This window comes from Triturus cristatus, chromosome 5_1 (assembly GCF_964204655.1).
Source record: "Triturus cristatus chromosome 5_1, aTriCri1.1, whole genome shotgun sequence".
Classification (NCBI taxonomy): domain Eukaryota; kingdom Metazoa; phylum Chordata; class Amphibia; order Caudata; family Salamandridae; genus Triturus; species Triturus cristatus.
The window spans coordinates 362,229,363-362,248,398 of NC_140587.1; the positions used below are offsets into that span (position 1 = coordinate 362,229,363).

Sequence of the window (19,036 nt, forward strand, 5' to 3'; positions counted from 1 at the left end):
CTTCCTAGGTAATGGTGAATAATTTCTTAGGGGTAACTGTACCCACTTTTGCAGCAGTCCTGTGTGCCCAACTGCAAAAAATCCCATAGTGCCCTTGCCTACCAAAATCTAACATGGCAGAAACTGTAGTTCACTGTGCAGAGCTCCTGTGCCCACCTGAGAGGTGTGGCCAGGGACATGCTCAACAAACCCCCCCACCTACTAAAGGGTGACATTAATATTTAAAATGACGGTTTAGGCCTGTAAAAAAGAGATTATTTTGACAGGTCAAATAGCAGTTTTAAAATTGCACAGACAGGCTGCATGGTAGGTGTAAAATCGTGTATACACTGTCACTGTAGTGGGCGGTACAATGGGCAGTCCACTAGTGGCAATCAACCTGGAGGGCCTGGATACATTTTTGTCCCACATACTAGGAATTAATAGGTAAGGTACATAAGCCAATGAATAGTACAGCTATTTTAAACATGTTATGTAGGTCACAGCACATGCCGAACTGTTCTAATTGAAGCAGAACCAAGACAGATTTGCATATGGCTGTGTCCAATCTGAGATGGTATTGTGAGTAAAACAGTGATGGGGTTGAAATGCTACCCCAAGTGATTGCCAGTGGTTAGACATAGTGCAAGCATTTCTCATATCACCTTTTGTGTGTTTGATGTAACACCCTAAATGGCAAGGTTATGCCCAGACATGGGACCTGTGCTTACAGTGCCAATGGAACCAAGCTGCACCCGACTGAGGGGCCCCAATCATGGCAAAACTAGCCTTGGGTTGCTTGTGTTCCAGTTCGGAGAGGACCTTGCTTTGCAGTTTGGACTGGACTGTTCCTATTGGAGCATGACCGTTAAAACCACTTTCAGTGGGTCACAGGGCACACAGGGGCTACTAGGCCCAACCGTTGTGAGTGAGGCCTTTTACTCCTGATGTCCCAGGCCTGACTTACTATGCATCCTTAGCAACTGAGCCAAATACCACTTCTGTATTTGACTCTCAGTGGTAGCTGAGGATGAGCAATCAAAGGCTTCCTCGGTGAGAGGAAAGTGTGAATACAGATTAGTGAACACGACTCATAACTTAAAGAGGGCACAGAAGTGTCAATAAATCAATGTGCAGTCAAATACTTATTTTTATAATCAAAATAAGTATTTTATTTCTAACTCTTTGTATTCAATGTTATGACATGGATAACAAAAACACATCCCCCATAAGGTAGAGGCTCTAGTGTTTTACTAGCAACTCCCTGTTCCACTGGCTCTTCATAAAGTGGAAGAGGTTATTTCCCATTCACTGGTGGCCTCATCTAGGGATTGCTCACTAGAAAGTCTTAACTCAAGTGTCCACTCCGACTCTTAGAAATGAGTGAAAAGTGTCTTGGCACTGCAGCACTCTTTGCATCGAGTCCCCCTGCCTGATAGGCCCCTAATCAGTCTTACTTGCTCCAGCAGCATGGCAGGGTCTTAGCAGAAACCCCGTCAGTGGGCATTAGCAAGGCTCCGGTCCTGTTAGGACTGCCAGCTGATCACGGGAGTTGTAGCAGCTCTTACCAGGTTTAGGTTTTCCTTTGAGCATAGGCAGTCGGCTCCAACAGCGATTGCAGGTGCTCCAGTGCTCCTCCTGTATTGTTAGTTCTGCACCCCCCAACTGGGGAGAGGAGGTTGGTTTCCAATACTCCTGGTCAGGATCCTAGTGATGTGGCAATGCTCACACAGCATCCTCCTAAGTTCACGTGGGCAACTTGGATGCATTCCTTAATGCGTCTTTGTGACCTATGGATCATACTTCACAATTCTCCGATGACAGCCCCATTCACCACAGAACTCTTGATACTGGCAGCCCCTCCTGGAATACGGGGTTGCTGGAACACTACCAACCGAGGTGCCGGCTATCACCACATGTTAGTCCATACCACAGTGGCAATTCCTGGCATGCGGAGTTGCCGCTAACGTTCTGCACAGGCTTTGGCCCTTGCTATCCACCAGTATTTTCCACAGCTGTTCCTCCTGGCAAACGGGGTGAACGCAATGAGGTTGTACAGGCATACACTCTTCCGTCACTGCATCTTCATGGTGGCTCTCTCCTGGCATACGGGTGTTGCCGACTCAGATCTGCACACAAGCAATGACCCGTTCGGTGCACAGCTGTCTCCTTACACCTCGCACTGGGAGTCCACTCGGCAGGGCTTCCTACTGGACCTCACTCCCTCCAATATTCTCCTTGGTTTCCATGGGTGATGTCCCCTCACCCTGCAGGGAGACTAACAAGACTTGGCCCCCAGCCCTGGTCACATGCAGAAGTCTTGCAGAGCTTCCCCTCCTCATACAACCTGTCCGGCTGCTTGGCATATGACAATGTTTTGGGTCTCAACCTCCCCTTCTTATAGTCCCCAAATGTGATTTAGGGTCTGGGTCTTCAATGTTATATGTTGGAGTTCTGCTTCTTGTGAAGTAAATACTTCTCTCCCTCTTCCTCTTGAAAGACCGTCTGTCACAGCAGTAGAGATTCTGAAGCTGGTAGTCCCAAAACACAGGTGGTTGTGGGAGTGACAAGAGTTCACACCTGGATGCCAGCCACAGTGATAAGTGCATCAAAAGGTTAATCCTGGTTCCCAGCTCTCCTCTTTATGATTCACTTATCTGCCCCATCTCCTTCCTAAGATGTGTCCAGACCCCTTTCTTGTGATAGGTTCCCTTCCTTGCGATCACTCACTGAATCAAAGAACACCATTTTCAGGTTGTCCTACCCAACTTACAGGAATGCAGTATTGCACAAATCTGTCTTGAGGGATTCCTCTACCTTCTCATGTTTTCGCTAGGCAGGTCTGGGATTCCCAAACTGGAACCCAGGGTCCTCCATGTAATGTGCCATTACAGGCACACTTGCACGCATTGTATGCACATAGCACACACTCTGTCCAGTACTGTTACCTTCATGTATTGTTCCACCTCAGGTGCGCATACATTGATGTCACACAGTCACTCTGTGTACGTATATCTGTACACGCTTGCTTACGTTTGTTTAAAAATATTAAATCTGACTTTTAATACCCCTCTGTGTGTACACATCTATATATAGACATACACGGGCACACACAGAGTCCGGATTAAATATTTTGCTTACATAGATTGCATCAAACTATCAGTCGCTGCGTAGCAGTGAATGATAGTTGGACTAATTGTGTGTGGCAAGGAGCAATATTTGTGTATGCCTCCTCCCAGCAAATCCAATAGCTGTGGTGATAAGGTACATTGAGAAGGGTAGAGCTGAGCAAATGAAGGTGGGACATGCCACTCACACCAACCCTGCCACCTTTACCTCCCAACCTCACTGCCACCTCTCATCTCTCTCGCACTCCCACTGACCCAGTCATCTCTCAATCTCAGTCCCACTGCCACCTCTCATCCCTCACTCGTACTTCCACCAACCCTGTCATCTCTCTCCACACTCCCACTGTCCCTCTCATTTCTCTATCACACACACTCCCCCTCTCATCTCGCAATCCCACTTCCCCGTTCCACCCCTTCCTAGCACTCCCTCTCTCTTCTCTGTTCTGCCTGCTCACACATGCTGCCTTGCTGTACACTTGCCATCACTCCCCGCCTTCTGGGTGCCCCTCACACTCATCTCAGTGCTGCTCTCACTTATACTCAGAAACTGGAAAATGTGCACAGCCTGTCTCCTTCCTTGTTCTCTCTGTCGGCTCACACGCCTCTTTCAGTCTAATGCCCATATTCGGTGCCCTGCCGTTAGCTGGGGGGGGGGGGGGGGGGGGGGGTCATTGCCTCTCTGAACACCTGACTTACTTTGAGGTTAATAAGGAATTAGGAAGAGCAACCCGTCTTTTTCTCTCACTCGTATTCTTTCTCACTCCTCTCTCTTACTCTCACACTCACTTTTCCCACCTCTCTCAAGTGGTTGACTTCAGGTCTTCGAGCACAGTTTCTTTCCTGTGCATTTTCAAGGTTTCCGTCCCTCAATCCCAAGCTCTCCTCCTCCTCTTGGGGAGTCTTCTGCGCACACTAGTGCTCCCTCTTTATGCATCTGTTGCCTGCTCTCCCCTTCTTTCTCTATTTCTCACACACTCTTTCTGCTCCTCTGTCTGGAGTTCATTCAGTATTCGTGCACAAACTACCTATCCCTTTCTGTCTTCCTATCCATCTATTCTGTGCAGCTCCCACCTGATCTATTCACCAGGCCATATAATTCCACTACACAAATCCACTCCACATCACACAATTGCACCGCTCAAAATTCCACAACTAACAATTCCAATCCAACCCACATAATTCCACTCCACACCACATGCATCCACTCCACTCCAAACCAAAATACATGGGTAAAAGGCATTGTCAATACCTGAAACTCTCGCAAATGCAAGAACTATTGGTTATCAGGCCCACAGTGCACAGTGCCAGAGGGTCCCCCAGCACTGTGGAGGGTGCGGGGGCTAGTGTAACACCACTGTAGCTCTCCTGTTGTGAGTTGCATATTGCTTCCATATATTGAGATATAAGAAGCCTAGGTGTGAGGGGAGTGTCTTCCTGGCAGGATGGCTGGAGAGGATCTGTGCTCTGCCCTACGTATACTTTAAAGTGCTATGCCTGAGTCACACAAAAAGGAACTTGACACCAGGCCTGCTCTTGCCTTTATCATACTAAAAAGTTTGGGGTCAGGACTAGGGGAAGGGAAACTGACCAGAACCAGCTTTTAAGGAAAACAAGAGCTGGCACCAAGTAAAAAAGTAACACATTCAGAACCTTTCATCAAAACACTCCTCGATCTGTGGAAGATTCAGAATAAGGACTGCCCTACTGCCCGAAGAAGGTAGATTGAATCTGCTTGCCTGGAACCTAGACTCTCCAGACTCACCATGGGTCAGTTGTCTGACCTCCTGTTTGAGCTGCAAGCTCATTACAAGCTGTTAAAGACTTCCCTGCAACTGTCCAGCACCAACTGGATCTGCCTGAATCTGTAGGAGACCTGCTGCTATGCTCTACTGCAGTGAATCCTGATACTCAAGAGGTGCCACCAGGTCCTGGACACTTGGTAGGCATCAGACTGTACTCTTATAAAGAAAAGGTGAAAGTATAAAAATCTGGGCCCCTTGCGAGTGCTGCGTGGCCGCACCACACTGAGAATTGACTGTCTGTGATGACTGCTATTTGGAGATGCATCAAATAGCCACAACAACTCCTGAGAACAGCATAAACTGCTATAGCCTTATAGCCCGCCGTAGCGGGCTATACCGGCTGTTAAAGGCCCCTGCAGCGTTAAAGGCCCGAGCCGAAGGCGAGGGACTTTAACAAAGCAGAGGGACTTTAAAAGCCGGTATAGCCCTGCTACGAAGGGCTATAAGGCTATTAGAACATTCTGCCACTAGAGACCAGAATGTTCTAACAAAACAAAGCCTTCAGGGAGCGCGAGGGGATTGAAATCCCCTCAGGCTCCCTGAAGTCTTTGTTCACAGCCAGAGCTGTGAACAAAGCACATTGGAATGTTGGTGCTCCGGGCTTATACCAGCCATTATAAGCCCGGAGCACTCCATTGTTTTCAATGGAGCTCCCAACATTCTAATCTTCTAATTTGTGTTAGGTTTCCAGGAACAGAGAACCCAGACACAGCTAGAGACACGCAGCTCCCAGCTTCGCCTGCCAACTGCCTTTCAAAGAATCCTCACCTTTTTTTCCAGTGTTGATGTACTGATTACAGAGAAACACATCATCACATGGCAACAGAACACTATCAGATTGAAGAAGCCCATATCCCGCAGAATCTGTTACCTAAAATATGACAACCACCAAAACGAAGCTCAAGTGTAACCTGCTTTTCGTGTCAACTGTGATGGAGCAGAGATTACATCAAAAGGATTTCTGACAAAACAAATGATTTATGATACCTTCTCGAAAGAGATTAGCAAACATGTGAAATTTCACATTGAGAGAAATGACACAAAAATATACAAAAATTAGTTACTGCATTGTAAAAGCATGTAGAAGAAAGGTAGTTTATGCCTATATTACTTTATACTTTATTAGGGTGGTGGCACTCCTAAGGAAAATTCACAAGCTGATAAGCTTGGTACCTTATCTTGAATGCGGTGCTGCAGGGTAGGGAGAACAACCCCTTATTTCTGTAATGTGGCCTAGGCCAGCTGAACATCAAAAACACAACGAAAAAGAAAAAAAAGGAAAAAGAAAAAAAAGGAAAAAACAAGAACAATAAGAGAAGATAACATGATTGTCGACACTGGCATTTAATTATGTGTGGATTGTAATTTTGCATGTGCCGGGGATTTTGTTTTTTATGCCTATATTATTCATTTAATTTATATAAATGTGATTCTTTTAATGAAAATATATAATTAATGTGTTAGTATGTGTAAAAAAGGTAAATTCTTCACGTTATTGAATTTATCGATAATCAACTTGATATTCATATAGTAGTGTGAAAATTAATGAAACAATATGAATTAATTTGATTTTATGTGAAAAATATATGTGAGTGAAATTGCATGTATGAACATATTTAGCTGTGCTTTCATGAAACTTTTCTAGAATGTATTTCAGATATATATTAACATTTTTTAATAAACTAGAATGTTTAGACAAAACATTAATTATATGTACATGCTGATGTTTTCAAAATGTTATGAGTACCCAATACTTATATGTATTGATTTTAACCATACTGAAACAAATTATTAGTGCATTAATGATATACCTTGTACTTTTATGCTTCAGTTTTCTTTAAATGCATAAAACACTGTCAATATGATGGTGTGTTTTAGCTTAAATTCATAGGCCTTATACTTGAAATGAAATTTTCGACTAGAGGAACCAAAGCCTATGGGAACATTCCACACTATTGCCAGTAGTATTGAATTATATAACTGTTTCTCTGACTTCTCTTGTCTTGCACACAGCACTTGTTACAATTATTGCAACTGTTTACAAACAGCTGACTGGGAAAGTGCCCTTATGAACTTGCTATGTCTTTTCCTCAATGTGGCATTGTTCAATGTGTCACATGCTGAATAATGTAAGGAACTGCGTGATCGAGCCACCTATTTTTCCAGATTTGTGTCTTCTTTATTGTCACATTATACTTACCCTATATGAACTGACCAATGGACTGAGTGGTCTGACAAATTGAAGTGATGCCAGGAGGTGCCATCCTGGAACTGACTGAGCATAATTGCCCTTTCTAAATGGTTACTTGAAACCTTTGTGAGGATTTTGGTGGAGATTCTGTGACTCTTGCGGAGAGCTTCATTCGTGCTGCTATGACCTCTGTTGATACGATGCCAGACAAGGACAGATCCCCGTCTATTGGACCTGACTGGCTACTTCGAACTCTGCTGAACTTTTCTGTACAAGTCTTTCCTGAAGGCTTACCTGGCTATCTATCCAACTAACACCTACGCTGCTGTGCACCTGGGAGTCTCCTTCGGCTGAGAGAGACCGACTCTTCTGGTTTCTTAAATTTTCCCAAGTTCCGAGCTTTGGGATTCATTAAATTAATCTAATCAAAATTCAAATCTGAATGCTAAATTACTTAATGGTATTGCTTCCGTTTAATCGGATAAACTAATTTAACAAATTTGATTGGACTCTGCTATTCTGATTTATTATCCTTTGTGAATGTGCATTATCTTCTGGGTTACCATATGACTAAACCTAAATGCAAGAGGAAAGAATAGGATTATAAAATCCTAATGCTTATTTTCTTTCTTGCGATAACAGAACTTTAGGTTTGCATGATCCTTGCTGCTCGCCTATGTTTCTTTAGGAGACTTGGGTTTGCAGTGATCGTATTTTATGCTTATGGTATTATCATGAGAATTATCCATATGAGCTTAATGTTGAGCTTGTGAAAACAGTTATCCCATTCCTGGTCCTCATTGGGTAACTGTCAGTCCCTAAATATCCAACGCCTCTCTGCACAGAGCAAGATTCATTGGAGGACCAATTGAGGGGCTCTTTATGAGCCCTTGCGACTCTTTGGCGCCGCCAATGCATCACTTTTTGTGGCGCACTGGTGGTGTAACGAATGCACACATGCTGACCCTATTTACAAAGTGACACATCTAGGCAGATGTGTCACTTTGTAAACCCCTCTGCTACATTATACCTGTGTCAGGTATAATGTATACAGGATGGACATTCCCCTGCATTCAAGCCTCGTAGAAGTGGCGCATTGAAATCTATAAGATTTCAGTAGACCACTTCTAGGATGCATTCCGTCAAATCCTTATGCCTGCCTCATAGCAGGCTTACGGGTGACCCAGGGCTATATACAAAGCCCTCCCCCTGCATTGCTGGAGTTGCGTCAAGCTTTGACACAACTCCAGCAATGCATCAGTTTTGCGTCGACAGATACATCAGTAATAAGGACGAATCTGTCATTCAACATGATGCGTCACACAGTAAATATGACCCAGTCATCATGTCGCAAGGAGGGCGCACTGAGAAGTGACGCATCACTGTTTTCATGCAGCGATGCATCACTTCTCATAAATATGGCTCTGAGTGAGCAAATGAGAAAGTGAAGGGCCCCGAAAATGCTACAGAAAATGCTAATGTAAATATCCAGGTCTCCAGCGACGGTCGGCTCTTCAAGCTACAGCATCGACCGTCTGCAACACCCGACTTGCTCCTTACTCCAACAACCTCATCCTTCTGTACCCTGGCAATGTGAAAAGCACTTTTTGCGCAGACTTGAGAAGGTAACACTTCGGCTGCACAAATCTGGTCCCTGTATATGACCCCTGGTCAATTGCATTCAGCCTGAACTTGTGACTTTCCCCCGGTCCAGCAGGACCACATAACTGCGAGTGGCACTTTGTCTTTTTGACGCTATTTTCACCTAAAACTTTAAGAAGTCATATCTCTGGTTCTACTGATGGGATATGTGGTGTCATTTTATGTATTACCTTTTAGCTTGGAGCTAAGGGTGATTAGATTGTAAGCACAACCATCGGTGAAACAACTAATTTAAAATAATTTACATCATTACCTGTCATAATATATCTGCTTTTCATAATAGTTGAATAAGAACCCTCACTCATTTAGCGTGTCAATTATTCACAGAGTTGCCTGCTGCATCATGTTATGCCAGATGCCTTTCTAACAGTAGAATGCCCTTTCATCGTAATTATCAAGGCTACAATGAAGAAAGCTCTCAGGGATGACGTTCATCTGTAATTTCACACACTGTACATTTTTACTAGCAGGGATATATAACTCGTTAGTACATTTTTGGTATCACTGGATCAAAGGGAGGACATTAAGAACTCGCAATTATATCTGTTCGTGCATCTGAAACTTTGATTTATTATATACGAATAACAATGATTTCTTCAAATTCATAAGATACAGAGTATAACGTTAAATAAGCAGTACATGAAGACAGAGAAGGTGTCTGCAGATCTAAAGTAGAGTACGTTAATATTCTTATAGAAACAATGATTTTTAATTTTATTTTGTACATTGGAGTTTAAAAAACAGATCAACAACAGTATAAATAGCAACAGGTGCAAGTTTGGTTGATTTGTGTTCTATCAAAATGACAGTGTTGTCCACTCCTGACTGGACCACTCAGCCTCTGATCCTTCCAGATAAATTTAGTATCACAACAATGGATAAATCAACACTTCTAAAGAAAGTGCAAACCGGGCGTATTAACTAATGTATAAAAGAGAGGTTGTTATGATTGCTTTTAGCATAGGATTAGGGCAATTATTTATTTGATCACGTGTCCTCCAAATAAACAGACATTTACAGCTCACAATGTAATTCTTCTTGTGCACCATTCAATAAGAAATTCATCCTAAATATGAATGGTATCCTGGTCTTGAAGTGCTTTTGTTTTCTACGCCAAAAAAGGCTGCTCTAGTTGGACCTGGAAACACGTGATGGCCTTCATTACGATCCACACGTGATGGCCTTCATTGCGATCCGCACGTGATGGCCTTCATTACGATCCACACGTGATGGCCTTCATTACGATCCACACGTGATGGCCTTCATTGCGATCCGCACGTGATGGCCTTCATTACGATCCACACGTGATGGCCTTCATTACGATCCACACGTGATGGCCTTCATTGCGATCCACACGTGATGGCCTTCATTGCGATCCGCACGTGATGGCCTTCATTGCGATCCGCACGTGATGGCCTTCATTACGATCCACACGTGATGGCCTTCATTACGATCCACACGTGATGGCCTTCATTACGATCCGCTCGTGATGGCCTTCATTACGATCCGCACGTGATGGCCTTCATTACAATCCACACGTGATGGCCTTCATTACAATCCGCACTTCATGGCTTTCATTACAATCCGAATGAGCTCCTCTTGCTCCACGGTTAATACCTCTTTTCCTGCCGCGGATCAAAACGTAAAGCCTGAATTAGAGTTTGGTGGTAGTGGACAAACCTCGGATTCGTGAAGGAAGAGTGTATACTCTGCTGGGGAATTCTCTTCCGGTGATAAAAGCGGATGTCAACAGGAATAAGTTCAGTTAGTTAAGAGGTGTATCACTGTGATGCTAAAATGGCCCGGAAACTCTTTCAGTTCATTAGTGCGCTTGAATCCCACCTGAGCCTGAGTGCACAACGCATGCAGTTGAATGCACGGATATATGGTTACTGTTTTACCATTTCAACATTGAACCACTGATGGCACTGACTGCTGGAGCCTCAATGGACTCCTACAGTTGAAGAAACCTCAATCGAACCCATGGGTAAGAAGATAAGCAGCAGAAAAAGCCAATGTCAACAGAATATTTAGTGTAGCCGGGCAAAGCCCACAATTTACTGCAGTTCGAGGACATTAAAGAGATTTCTGGAAAGAGACTAAGTACCACATTTTAATGTGGATAGACAGCCTAAATGAGAACAAAATCATCACATTTTGTCAAACATTTGCTTGTGAAACAATTACTGCTACAATGGATTGAACACCTAACCCATCTAAACATGACAAATACAAATGACCGGAAAAAACAAAAATAGTTGTTTCAATCACTTGACTCAAAGCAGTTTGTTGCTCTTCCACCATTTGCAAAGTAGCGAAAGGAATATTTATTTTGAATTTCTTTGCTCCTCCAACATTTAAAAACATTGAACGGAGTAAATAGTTTCCTTTGACAGCGTCCGAGTTTTTAGATTTCCATCTGAAACTGTGCCTCACGGATGGGACCTGAAAAAATAGAAAAATCATTAAATCTCTATTCAGAATATTTGCTAAGGTTATATAGGCCTGATGATCTAGAACGTTATTTATCATTAACACGTGCCACAGCCTTCCAAGGCTTTCCAAGAGCAAACCACAAAAATATGGAAACATTTTTGTCGGACACCACAGATTGTTAGACCACAGAGGAGAGGCAACATTCTTCCTGTGACTGAGCGGCCACATGGAAAAAACACAGATTTCTGTAAGAATCCCCAGCTTAACCATGGTAGTTTGCCTCTAACAGCAACAGAAGTAAATCTGATAAAGGAGTCGGGAGATATTAAAAAAAGAGTTGCAATGGTTGCATGCTTTTATATCACAGGCAGTTGATAGGAGAGGAATGATTGAGAAGAATGATTTTAAAACTTAATAGTTTTTAGAAATGTTGAAATAGAACAAACGGCCATGTTTAAAATGAAAGCAAACGTCAAGAGCTTCAAAACTTGCAGCAGTTTTTTTTTTAGCCTTTTAGCTTTTTGTTCTGGTGTTCTAAATAGGGGTGAGCGTAACCCATGAAGTTTCACTCTTCAGAGTTCCGCATTGTCACCCAAAAACTCTGCGAGATTCTTCAGAGTTCCGCGAGCTGCAGAGTTGTGGTCCGTCGCATTACACAAGCTGATTTTTAGCACCGGGAGCTTGTAAAATCAGCACAAACTGCACCATGCGGCACGCCAGAGTGCCCTGCTTTTTTTCTGACGCTCGAGTAGCTTTTCTGCTAGAGCGGCAGCTTTTTCACTACGAGTGGAAGCTTTCTTAATGCGAGCGGTTGCGGCTTGTGTTGCGAAATTTCGACAGGAGACTGTACAGAGCCCCATTTTCTTGCTCACACTTACCATTGGTGAGCCATGCACAAGAAAAAACTCTGCTGCACGAAAGTTGGTGGAGTTTTTCTGAAACTCCACACTCCAAGGGGAGAGAGGAGTGGGAAAAGCTCCACAAACTCTGCCGGTGGAGCGGAGTTTAGCACCCACCCCTAATTCTAAGCCTTCCCAAACATCCAGGGAATGTTCATTGAACAGCAGCGCCATCTGCCCGTACTATCTTTTTTTCTTACATGCTAAGAGAATGAATTTCATGTATGTGTCTACGCTAAAAGCTTTTGCCACTGCACAAGTTTAAGGTGTGCAGCCCCATCTGCAAAGTGCCATTCTAGCCAATGTTACCATTTTATACCTGCAAGTGGTTACAGTTTACATTTTTTTTATTTGATCACTATGCAGCTGGTCCTTTTTAAATGAGATACAAGGACGGATACCTTCCATTGTGCTAAAAATTGCTTTTTAATTGCAAAAATGGGTGAATTGTGTGACGTAGCTGTCTTTATCTCATGTCATCAGGTTTTGTCCCCATCAGAGAACAGTAATTATTGCTGTGGCTAGCAAGCATTATTTGATTTTTAGAAATAATTATATGGTCAAAACATTTTGCAGGATATTCACCACCCTATAAACCTGCGGAGCCCTACTCTTGACACAAGCAGAAATGTACTATGGTTTCATGGCGAGGAAGCAAAGGGAACACTATCCTCTTTCTTAAGAATGTAGGAAAAGGGGCTTCTCCACAGGGACAATAACTTCTCCTGGGGAGAAAAAAACCAAATAAGATAAACACATGTGCAAATGCCAATTCTCTTCACAGTGGTGGCCAATTTGCTAGATGATACATGGATAATCAGTTGTATCGATTGAAATGTACACCTAGAAGTTTAATGTTTAGTCTCCAATTAGCCAGATACTTTTCAGACTTTCTGGGATAGTTCATCCTTGACACTATACACTTATACGGCTTCCAGGACCTCAACGACAGCACTTCGGGGAGAGTCAGACTCAACAGAAGCCACAAGCAAGGTCTTATTCAGTTCCAGTTGTAACTTGTAAAGTGGTCACTCCAGGAAAAAGGTATCTTGCAGCTTAAATCCCTGTAGCCACACAGGAGGTCAGCCAAACTGACCTTTGCAGTCCACCTTTTTGTCTTGGGTACAAGTGGGAGCAGGTCCACCTCTCCAAAGGTAAGAGGCAGCAGGTCCAGTCCTCTTCTGTTCAACTACAGGTCCAGAATGTGTTCTGAGGAACAGAGGGTGAGGTTCTACATTTATTCAATTCACTAGCCTCACGGCAAACTGTCCCTCAGTGCACCATTTTCATTAAAATCCAAGATGGCAAAATCGTTCTGCCCCTGGGGAGAGCTTGTGGCACACCTGGCAGTGTGTTTAAGGTAATGAGTAGTCCCATCCTAGTCAAAGACTCCAAACTGGTTCTGGGGCCAGCTCCCCCCTCCACTGAATCTAAACCCAGGATGATAACGTTTTTTTTGGATCAAAAGACCCATCTTCGTCAGGATACCCAATGAAAATACGATAAAAGTAAGGGTCACACCCGATCTTGTGAAGTTCCTGGATACTCCTGGCCTGTTTTGATTGGGTAAAGCTCTGAAAGCACTATTCTATACCACATCAAAGCAGCACTGATGGGCCAGCTGCAGGTAGGCCTAATAGCCCACAAGGGTTCAGGTAGTAAACTATAAAGTTACTTTTCCTGTATGTTTATCCAATATCCAACTTCACCACTGAGTTGGATTTTTAATAAATATTAGAACATTGGAATGTTGGGAGCTCCATTGAAGACAATGGAGTGCTCCGTGCTGCTACCGTCCGGTAAAGGCCCACAGAGCAACATTCCAATGTTTTACAAAGGCCTCTCGGAGCTCGAGGGGGATTTAAATCCCTTCGGGTCCGGCCTTTAATAGCCGGTATAGCCCGCTATGGCGGGCTATAAGGCTATATTAAAATGAGTGGCTGACCTGTCTCTGTAGTGTATTCCAAACCAAATATATGGCACTACCATATTAACCGTACCTTAGCTTTTTGTTTATAGAACCAGCTATAGTCATTTTAGGGACAGGGCAACCTACTTTGTGGGCTACAGGCCTATTTGGTGGGGGTGGGGTGGGCTTACTTAATATTTAAAAGTGTAGTGTCCCTCGTTTCAAAAGGTTTATTTTAAGAGCTCTGCCCACAGGGTTAATTTAAAAGCTGTAGAAGTCAGGCTACACATGTAGCCCTGAAGCCATGCTTCCTAGTCAGCCTAGTGAATGGCACAATAGGTGCTGCAGTCCGCAGGTGACATTTAACTTACTAAGAGACTGGTGCATTTTCTTACAACATATACTATGGGCCTACTGGAAAGTTAAGTATGCCAAATAAAAAATGTGCCTATTTTGCTACGTTTTAGGAGGTAGAGCATGAGGATTGGACAGCAGTACCCAAGGGCATAGAGTTCAACAACCAGCAGCATCAGTCCTTAAAAAAGGGAGTCACCACTCAAAAAGAAGCACTTTCCTAAAGTATATCCTCAAACCACAAAGTGAATTGAAGTTAGCACATCCTGGCAGCTGCTTTTAGTTTCTTGGGTCTCATCTTTCACACTTGAAAAGTGGCAGTTGTTTATCTTCATTTCTAATAAAGCAAATGCATCAAAAATAATGTAAAATCAGTTTTCTCCAATTTTTGCCCGCCCGAACACACTTTTTGGTCCCTAACGCTTTACACAAGAATCAAAAAAAGTGTGCAAAATTGGTGTTAAATTGTGAAACAAATAGCTGCTTTTTTACATCAACACAAAGACTCTGGAATACAACCCATGCAGTCTCCTGACAGCGCCGAAAGGAAGACTACTGAGGTACAGAATGTAGCCCTTGCTCTCCGAGCATCTCATATTAGCAGAAAGGTGCCCTAGCTCTGAAGAATAGGTTCTCCGTCCATGCAAAGACAGTCTCGGCATAAGCAGCGTCATTATTTGCACAGGAAATCATGGCTACCACCAATAGGCGTTTATGATTTTAAAATGTAATGTGGTTTCTTTATTCATGTACATTGGAGGGATTATATTCTGAGCAACTGCAATCAAATGGTCAGCAGCCTAAAGTCTCCCAAACATAGAAGCCATAAATCAAAGGCAAACACAGTTGAATTAGTCATCTAATGAACAGTGGCTCAGCCGGGGGAGGGCGGTCCGTGGTAGGCGGCATTTTTGGGGGGCGGGGACAACGGTGAGCGCATGGTAAATTTTCTTTTTCTTTTGTTTTCCCTCCTCGTCGTCTCCTCCCCGCTTCCCTGCTCTTACATGCACTGGCCATCCCTGGGCGGCAAACTCAGGCTCAGGGACTGCACCCGGGCGGCAAAAGCTCGAGCTACGCCACAGCTAATGAAGCTAACTGGTGTGCATTTCAGGCAACAGTAGCCTCGAGGGCAATATGTACTTTTGAATAACCAAGCACCTCTTTTCGTTTTACAACAATGCAATTGTTCTACTTTCTAGTTTTTAATGTTTGCTGCCGGTGCAGACAGAGTTAGAGAACTGCCTCAAACTGCTGAAGCCAAACGTAAGTCTAATTTATTATGACTACCTTTTGCGTCATTATTAAGAAAACACAAACACTGTGCCTTACTTTATTCTCTCTTTTTCTTCTCCATTACGTGTCCCTATATCTCTCACAGTTTTAAATTTCAGAATGAGGTTTTATATCATTATAATGATTTGTTTCATATTTACAAATATGTTTTACTTCTATGAATTGTTATCCATCACCTTATGATGATAATTCTTTCTATTAATTTCATATTTGTTATGTCTGTATTGTCTTCTCTCGTAACCTCAATACCATTTTATTAAACTGAAAAAGTGACACAAGAAGTGACTCTGTTCTGATTTTACCTTTCTCACTCACCATTTCCCCGAAAAGCAGTACCACTTACCTTCAGAGTGTCCCTAGTAACAATCCAACGATCAGAACTAGCACCTGGAAGGCCAGACCACTTCTGACACCCAAGGCAGAACTGGATGTGTCCACGACAGCTACAGGTTTCTTTGTCGTGGTTGTGGGTTTGGTTGTAGTTTGGCTTGTTGTTCCTACTGCTGAGGTTTTTGGATCAAAAGATCTGGTTTGTGCAGAAACTTTGTTCAAAGAAAATTCGATTTTGAAATTTGAGCCTAAAAAACAATCCAGACATTAATTACATCAGCATTTTGTAGTCGTCGTTTTATGTGCAGCCAGGATCATAATTACGTGGCAAGTATATTTAAATAACAGTCTGTCCCTGCATAATATGTATTTTCAGCCTCAATGCACCTACATGTGGATACAAAAATCGAAATACTGAGCATAGATGCATCTTCATGAGGCTATGTATTGAGGCGTAAGCGTTGAGAAAAAAGGCCTTGTATGGACAGCCGTATGGTAAAAGACGTACACAGCATGAGTACTTGATATGTGATGCAGTGTGCTCACAGAATTAAAGAGGTTACTTAGCATACTGAGCAGAAAGGTTCTGTCCATGTGAAGACGTCTTACCTCTATAAAATAGGACAAGTCTAATGCAATTTTGTACCCATTGTTTCATTGGAACTGAACGTGTTGTCCAGTGTATAGGCTGAACTTGTATACCGCCTTATGATGGAACATTGAACTCAGAAAATGTGCATTGTATGTCCATGACCAGTCATGTAAAACTCTGCTTTATGATAGCACCCCTTGTGACACCTACAGCTCTACACACACATATTTGTCTTGTGTAGGGTACATAAAGCCTAAACAGCACTCATACTGTAGTCCACCATAAGATATATTGTTATAAAACAAACTAGGCTTTCTATCACTGTGCTGTAAGTTTAGCTCACATGTGTAATAGCATTTTTATATGTGCAAAGCCACTTTTGAAATTCTCAGAGGTTAGTTTTGCACTCGTAAAAGGATTTCTCCACAAGAAAATTATGCACAAGTAAATTTACTCACACGGTTGCACCTACGTTGGAATGTCCTGCGAGCTTGGGCATATCTACAAACTTCAACATTTGTGGGCATATACAAATCCTTTTTAATCCTATCCCACCTGTTAAAATGTTGGTATTTACTCCAGGCAAGGACAAGGGAAAATACCTTTCGGGTGGGAAGGGAAAGAGAGCATCCCTAAAATTGATGGAGGTCCAGTGGAACTGGATTTTCAATGGGGAAAAATATTATTTTCCTAATAAAGAAAACACAAAACAAGATAACGTGCACGTTCACTTCCAGATGTTCTCAGAAGGAACTTTACATTTGTGTATGTGCTCATACAAAACTGGAATTCACTAAAGATTTCCCAGCATATTCTGATGCCTGTATGAATCGCAGGCTTCGAGGTATACTTCTGGACAATTGAGTCAATCCCTGCAAGACGTAAATCTGCATCCATGTAATGTAGTGTACCTGCAGTTACAGATGCACATCTTTCTTTACAAGCTTTGTCTCAAAGACCTTTATTGATAGAATAACTGTTACATCCATTTGCACGTTTGCTTGCCTTCCTCCGAGGTCCCAAAATGCTCACGCAAATCAGAGGACTTAGCTGACGGCGTGTTCTCCCCATGATCACAACTTCTCCCAATGTACTCTTTTTCCCATCTCTCACTGACATATGCAGTGGATAGGGACAGTGCTCTGGGTGAAGTGAAGTGTAGTGTAGGCCCAGCCCCAGAGTGAGCGTGAGATCCGTCTTGGATCTCAGTTGTGCTTTCTCTTCCTGACTAGATTAGTGGCTTCTCCTCACATTCTGCTCATCTCTTCCAGGGAGATGCTGCTACTGTCCACAAGCACCACTTAAACTAGACCAAACAGTGCTCACCTTTGGACATTCTACGCTTTGGTGGCATCAGACCAGCCACCCACTGCCTCTCTAAGAAACACAGCACAGACTGCCTCTGCAGAGAAGGAGTGCTGGAGACACTTCTATGTAGTCGCCTAGGGCCTCAATCTATGCAGCATGTGCAGCAGCTGCAGTGCAAACCTTGGTTGCCACCAATCACTCCCAGCTCATCTCCCCCAGGTAGTCTTCTGTGTGCCACAGGTTTGCTTTTTTATGCTGCCTACTGGTCGGGACTCCTGTGGATCGGTGCTGTTTTGAGCCAAAGAACGTGTTTGAGGAATAAAGTCAGCTCATCTAAACATTTCCTCATCGTTGCACTGGAGCAGAATCAGACAATCTCCAGGTGAGAAAGTGAATGTTGAAAGATCCAAGCTTTTCTTTGCTATACTTTTAAAAGTTTTTTCGTGTGACCTATAGTCAGATGTTTAGCAACTGTTGAGCGAGTATCGGCCTGTAAAATGATGTCATGTTAAAATGATTTTTTTTTTCTCAGACATTGCTAAAACTGTATAGTTTTATTAAGGGTTAAGGATGCAACATTTAAGTTTGTAAAAGTGCACCCCTTTTCTGCAAGTCATAGGAAAACTCCAGGACTTTAAATAAAGTTAATCTTTCATAATGGCTGTGGAGAGTTTGCTTTAAATGGACCCTCTCTTATTCATGATGAACTGGAAGAACCTCAGCATGTTTTCAGAGGCTGAGGGCCATATGTACAATGAAGTGGCGGAGAGAGGCGTTAGCCGTTGTGGCTTAACGCCTCTATCCTCTACCTCTGAAGCGCAAGGCTGCACCATATTTACAAGAATGTGGTGCAGCCTTGCGCTTCCCCCTGTGATGGCGCTAAGTTTAGCAACTTAGCGTGAACGCAGGCACCCTTGCAACATAGTGCAAGGTTGCCTGCATGCAGGGGAGGTTTGTTTATGTGTAGGAAGGTGTCCCTTCCTGCATATAAACAATCCTAAAATGCCATTCTGTCACTGTCATGATGCTGCTTCATGCAGGACACATAAACGTGACAAAATGGATTTGTTTTAAAGGTCTCCTGTACATAAACAAACCACGGCATTTTGCTTTTTCCATGTGTGCTGCACATTGTGGTGGCGATAGGGGCTTG

At 43.2% G+C, this 19,036-nt stretch overlaps 1 protein-coding gene across 1 annotated transcript in view; it reads right to left on the minus strand.

Annotated features, from left to right (window-relative positions):
• Nucleotides 1-9,312: 9,312 nt before the first annotated feature.
• Nucleotides 9,313-19,036, minus strand: part of LOC146830893 (fibrocystin-L-like) — a 533,569-nt gene continuing 523,845 nt past the window's right edge. The window contains exons 78-79 of the mRNA XM_085603812.1: nucleotides 15,997-16,231; nucleotides 9,313-11,207 (exon numbers count right to left, since the gene is read on the minus strand). Of these exons, the coding sequence (XP_085459938.1) occupies nucleotides 15,999-16,231 (233 nt within the window). The 3' untranslated portion in view covers nucleotides 9,313-11,207; nucleotides 15,997-15,998. The remainder of the gene's footprint in view (nucleotides 11,208-15,996; nucleotides 16,232-19,036) is intronic.